This window comes from Vombatus ursinus, unplaced genomic scaffold (genome assembly GCF_900497805.2).
Source record: "Vombatus ursinus unplaced genomic scaffold, bare-nosed wombat genome assembly UNPS02014768.1, whole genome shotgun sequence".
NCBI classification, from domain to species: domain Eukaryota; kingdom Metazoa; phylum Chordata; class Mammalia; order Diprotodontia; family Vombatidae; genus Vombatus; species Vombatus ursinus.
The window spans coordinates 24797060-24803059 of record NW_020954546.1 but is presented as its reverse complement, the minus strand read 5'-3'; the positions used below and the strand labels follow the sequence as shown (position 1 = coordinate 24803059).

At 48.5% G+C, this 6000-nt stretch overlaps 1 protein-coding gene across 1 annotated transcript in view; it reads right to left on the bottom strand.

Annotated features, from left to right (window-relative positions):
* The window catches only part of BLMH (bleomycin hydrolase), a 45588-nt gene that overhangs the window by 18363 nt on the left and 21225 nt on the right, over nt 1–6000 (bottom strand). Inside the window, exons 7-10 of the mRNA XM_027861637.1 lie at nt 5005–5160; nt 4008–4166; nt 3841–3908; nt 2769–2883 (exon numbers count right to left, since the gene is read on the bottom strand). Of these exons, the coding sequence (XP_027717438.1) occupies nt 2769–2883; nt 3841–3908; nt 4008–4166; nt 5005–5160 (498 nt within the window). The remainder of the gene's footprint in view (nt 1–2768; nt 2884–3840; nt 3909–4007; nt 4167–5004; nt 5161–6000) is intronic.

Sequence of the window (6000 nt, the reverse complement as noted above, 5' to 3'; positions counted from 1 at the left end):
ACACACACACACACACACACACACACACACACACACACACACACACTCTTCAAACAAAAATCTCCCTTTAACCAAAAGCCTTTAGTGGGGAGTTATAAATCCAGTGAATTTCATAAGACAGCATGTCCAAACATGTAAACGTGAGCAACTTATTCAATATTTTATTCATGAAAAATTGCTTCCAACCCCTTACCTCTAATGGAAAAGACAGCTCTTACTTAAAACCTCTTCTCAGTGCTCAAATCTATGTTTTTTTGTGTAACCCAAATGTTCATCTGCTGTTTCAGTTATGGGATTTAATCTGTCACACACACACGCACACACGCACACACACACACACGCACACACACACACACACACACCCCAAGCCTTTGGGGGCTTCAGCCTCCAACTTTTGTCCTCGTTTCTGAAGCCGTGTGAGTCCATGAGCACGGCACCCCCATCCCACCACAACTCTGCAGGGGCTGGAGTTTCCATTTTCTTTTTAGTGTGAAGAAATCCACTCAAAGCCAGAATGCCATTGTCTTCTCAGATTTGTGCACAATGGTGACCATCAATGCTATCACCAGCCTGGAGGTTAATACTGCTATTGGACTGTTTGGCTTCCTGGCAAGAAGTTAATACTTAAGAAGAATCTGACTCTTCACAATTATTTATGTAACAGCAGCTCACAGGTCTGCAATTTGTGACCTTACAAAACAATAGGAAAAACCCCCAGCCCACATCTTAAGAACATCTGTCACCGTAACAGGTTACCAATAGTTAGCTACATTAGGAGATTAGTTCTTAAAAAGAAAAAAAAAAGTAATCCCTGGAGGTAATCTGATAAACTCACTTGACAACCCTGTTACTCTTACCTTGAGAAGAAATAGCACAGCAAGGATGGATTATGCCCAGTTACATGCACATACAATATGAAAAAAGGTCTTTCTTGTCTTGTCTTAGCAATGACTCCGTGCTTATGACATGGTGGGATTCCAGGGCCACCAGGAAGGCCTCCTTACCCCCAAACATGCCTCTCTCCTCTGTTCCCTGAGGCCTACATTTCCACAACTGCAGCTTCAATCCTTTAGCTTTTTATAAAAAGCCTCTTATCTCCTACTGAAAACACAAAGGCAGCTCAGTCTTGACCCCTGGCCTCATCCAAGTCCTTTCCAGCTCTGCGGAGCAGAAAGAGCAACCCGAGGTTGCCTCATTCTGCCACTAACAGGCTGGGCCATCTTGAACAAGTCATTTCCCCGCTTTGGGCTCCAAATACCTTGTCCAGCAATTGAAGGGAAGAGGATGGAGGCAGCTCTAAAGTGCTTCAGTTTTATAATTCTAAGCAAGACGTAGATGAGAACCAAGGGGGTGAAGAGGTGTGTCCGCATCCCCACAAAAACAAAGGCAGAAACAGAAGCCAGTGCCACAATTGACCCCCAAAGTAGATGTCATAAGGCCAAAGCAGAAGCTGCCCAGTGCAACAAATAATTACAAACCCCTTCTTAGACAGATGAGTCCCTCTATAACTTTATCCCCAATAATAACACTCCACAATTGGCCACAGCTCAGCAGATACTGGGGCCCAGAGTATTCCGTAAGCCTGGATCCCAGCACCCAGGGGCCTCACAGACCACATGGTCCAAGCCCCTCTCTTCCAGCCTACATAATCCTAAACTCCTTGAGGGCAGGCATGGGGCCATACCAGCACACAACCACACCTGGTGTTTTGTATACAGGGAGCGGTGCTCACAAATATGTATATAATCAATCAATCAATCAACTCGATAGATCCCTCCAAAGGAAACAGAGTCACTTTCTCCTCCATCCTCCTACTTCCAACATACTCTTAGATGAGATCACACATCACAGATTTAAAGCCAGAAGGGACCTTAGAAGCCAGAGGGTTGAGTCTAATTCTTTTTCCCCAACTTGCAAATGAGGAAACTGAGATGAAGAAAGGTTCACTGATTTGCCCAGGGCCACACAGCAACTAAGTGTCTGAGGCAGGATCTGAACCCAGGTCTTCCCGACTCCAAGTCCAGGGCCCAATCCACCCCACCACATCACTGCCCATCTAATAACAGGACTAGGAATAAAAGGGGTTAAAAAACCCTATGGTCTCTCTCTAGCAATTCCAGCACAGGCTGCTCATGAGAAGGCTGCCTCACAAGCGACCACTCTGGGCCAGGTTCATCTGGAGCAATGGATTCTAGAAACCATCACAACTGTGAGGACTGCATCCCAGCATCCTTTGCGGAGACATCCAAGGGCTTTTTGCCCACTCCCCTGAAGGACACCAAGGAATCAGGGATGTATACAAAGGACACGTTATCCTTATCCATTTCTATTTTAGGAAAACCCTGAAGCCCTAATAAAAGCAGGGTGAGTTAGGGTAGAAAAGGACCACGAGGCCAGCACTTCCTGCACACTCCATCCAAAGCTTATTTTAACTCTTTGAAAACAAGAATTGTCTCCAAGTTCACTCCCAACCTCTTGCAAACCAAGAATGTCTGCAGGCTGGGCTGGGGGGAGGCACACTAATTCCTCCCTCTGACCCAAATTCCGCTCCTCACTTCATTGGAAAGTTCCTATTTGTGCCTTTGAGGACCCGGCCAAGCCCCAAGAGACGCAGGTGTGACATCCTGCCTGGAAGCCGACCTTTCCAGAACAACACACACACTGCTGAATGAAGCTGTGTCAGACTAACGGCTGAGAAAGAATTCAAATCCATCTGTGCAAACACCACCAGCGGCAGGGGGCAGGAGGGCGGAGGGGCACGGGCATACCTCCGTGACGGCCGTGAAGGTCATGGCGTGGGTCATCAGGGATTCACCAAAAGTCAGCCTCTCTGCTTTGTTCATGTTCTTCAAGGACACGCCAAACACCAGCTCATGGTCATAGCTGCAAACAAGGCACATTTAAAAAAAGAAAAAGATGAGGACACAAAAGGAAAGGAGCGTTATCCCTAAAAAGCCCTGGCCATTACTTGGGAGGGGCACGCAGAATCCATAGGTAAGCCCCAGGGGCTCTTCTGAGGTTCTCTATAGAGGGAACGCATTAGGCAGCTTGGCACCGAAATGGTCTTCCCTATGCCATGTGCGGGCACTTGCCAAAGAGCCAAGAGGCTAAATGTATTCCCCCAAATCTCGAAGCCAGAGAAGTCAGAGACAGTGTGTTCCAGTGGAAATAGCCTTGGCTGTGGGCTCAGGAGAGCCCAAAGTCTTAGGTCTGATAGCTACTTCCTGTGTCATGCCAGACAAATCACGCACCCTGTCAGGGCCTCAATTTCCTCATTTGTACAATGAGCCTACACGGCCTCCGAGGTGCCCCCCCCATGCCTGGCCAAGTACTTTAAAAGCATCGCCTCACGTGGGCCTCACAACAGGTCGGCTTAGAGATGGCACATAGCTGACAAGCGTGGGAGGTGGGAGGTGGGAGGTGGGAGGTGGGAGGTGGCCCGGCCTTCCTGACTCCATAGGAAGCAGCCTCAGCACACACGAGGCTGAACTGAGTTTCTGCTCTGATCTTCTGGGCTCTCAAGCAGAGGTTCTCAACTGAGGGTCCACGAACTTGGGGGTGATTTTTGTCCTTAACATTTTGATAACCATATTTTAATATAACTGGTTTCCTTTGTAATTCTACGTATTTTATTTTATGTGTTTAAATACACAATTCTGAGAAGAGGTCCATAAGCTTCCACAGATTGTCTGCCAAGGGGTCTCTGGTACCCAAAAGCCTCGTCTAGAAGGTGGAGGACGAGGCGATGTTCTTTCGGTAATCCACGCCTATGGCTAAGCCCGCCCAGGCCACCAAACCCTAGGACGCGAGATTGCAATGCACCGCCCTGCCTGCACTCACATCTGCATGTCGCTGATGCCCAGCTTCCCGTTGAAGTGTTTTCCCACATCACAGCCGAACCACACGGCCTAGGAAGAGAAGAAAGGGGAGACTCAGCAGAGACTCCATCCCCAGATCCTCCCAGACTGAAGAAGGAAGAGGGAGAGACACGCCAGGCCAACACCCACCTCTCCTTCTTTAATGGAGGCTGCCACCATCTTCTTCAAGAAGTCAACGGGCTGGTTGTTGTACAAGGTTTTTCTGCCACCAACCATATTGCTCAAGTACTCCACGGTGTATAGCCTGTTGTACTTATGCTGACTGCGAGGGTCATTCACTAGACAAATCTGAGGAGGCCAAGGACGCGTTCATCAAACACAAACCAGATTACGTCAAGAGAGCCGGGCCAGCCCATCTGTTTCAGGCCAGCTCCCAGCAACCCCGAAGGACACTGATCCCACAACCACATGATGAAATAAGACACAAATCAAGGAAAGACAACATAAGGAGTCCTGGAGAGGCCCCAAAGGTGGCCTGCGATTTGAACAAATGGATATGAGTCTATTTTTCTCATCTCGGACTCATTTCGAGGGTTCTACCTCTTTATTTTGGGCAATGGCTTCCCCAAAACAATTCTCCCAAACAACAAGCACTAATTATGATAAGGGGGTGATCTCAGAGTAAGTTCAACATCCAGCTGACTTCAAAAAGCCAAAGTCCCAACTCTAAAGAAAGAAGCCATTAGGACACAGAAGGAGGACACTCCCCAGGGGGGAATCTTTTTGCTAAGTAGGTGGGAAAGACCCAGAAGAAGTAGAAAAACAAGAAAGAACCACGGCTACCTTCCATGAGGGAGGAGGTCACTCTCAGCCCACTCACTCATAATCCTATTATTCAGCCTGTGCAAGTCAAAGGAATCTATGGAGACAGGACTTGGCAAGGCCTGAGGGATGACCCTGACCTGGACCACCAGAAGTGAGTGTGGAATGTAGCTGTGGAGCAAGTTTAAAACAAGCTTCCTTCAGATAAGGCGAGCTGAGCTTCTTGTCCAGGGGTGGGGCACCTGTGGCCTGAACGCTGCAGATTCCCCACCTCTGGACTAGTCTGTAGGCCAGACATGGACAACCAGATTCCGGGACCCGCCCTCTGGGCAAAGGCCAGCCATTACTAACGACAGTCCCCAACCTTGTCCTGCACGTTGAAGACAGGCTTGACGTGTTCCCTGTAGAACTCCAAGGGTGAGATGGGTCCAATCTTATGATAAGTCTTATCCTTGTCTCGATACTCCCAGGTAAATTTGTCTGGTGGGGTGCCCAAGCAGATGCTGACCACTCGGAAGACCTAGCAGGGAGAAGTATGACAGGTGAGCAACAGCCAGGAGGCGGCACCCCTCCTCACCACTGTGGGAACCCCAAGGAATTTAAAGGTTAAAATTCAAAGCCAGACATTTTCAAGGAAAGTCAATTTCCCTCCAAAAGGCAGGGGTCCCCACCGGGTATGAACCAACTGCTGATGTTTCCAATAAACACTCTGCTCAACACACTCTAAAATGTCAGGCACGTAACTCCCAGAGCTCACTGTGCCCGAAGCTCACCCTGCTGATGTTTCCTATGCCAAGAAAATGGGCATCTGACCAGAACTGTGTCTCAGCCTCCGTAAATGATAAATAACAATTTGTGTTTTATAAATTATTTCCTTCCCCCTAAACATCAGTTTCCCTCTGATTGTCCCGAGGTCCTCCAGTCTTGGGAACGCTAAACAGTCCCCTAATAGCTTTGGTGGCGCCCGCCGTCCGAGGTACATCCAAAGGGCAGTCTGTAGCAGGAAGATGAGCCTTGTGTTTCTAATGATGACACATGGCCTTTGCTTCTCCTCATGACCCCCTCAAGACCTAACTGGCACAGGTCCTCTCACTTTCTAGAAGGAGTTAGTAGAGGCCTGGGGTAAAGGGCTTTGTTTAGAATGCTTCTGAGTGTGTGACATAAATTGCAGCAGAACCCAGAAGGAGACGCCCTGCTCCCCTTCCCAGGCCACCCCTTACCTTCATCCATCTTACTTTTCCTCCACACATTGTGAAATAAACAAAGTCTGATGTCTCCAATCTAACTGGACCTAACACTTACAGCAATCCTTAACCCCAAATCTGAACTCGACCTTAGGCCGTCTCTTGCTCTAACTTCT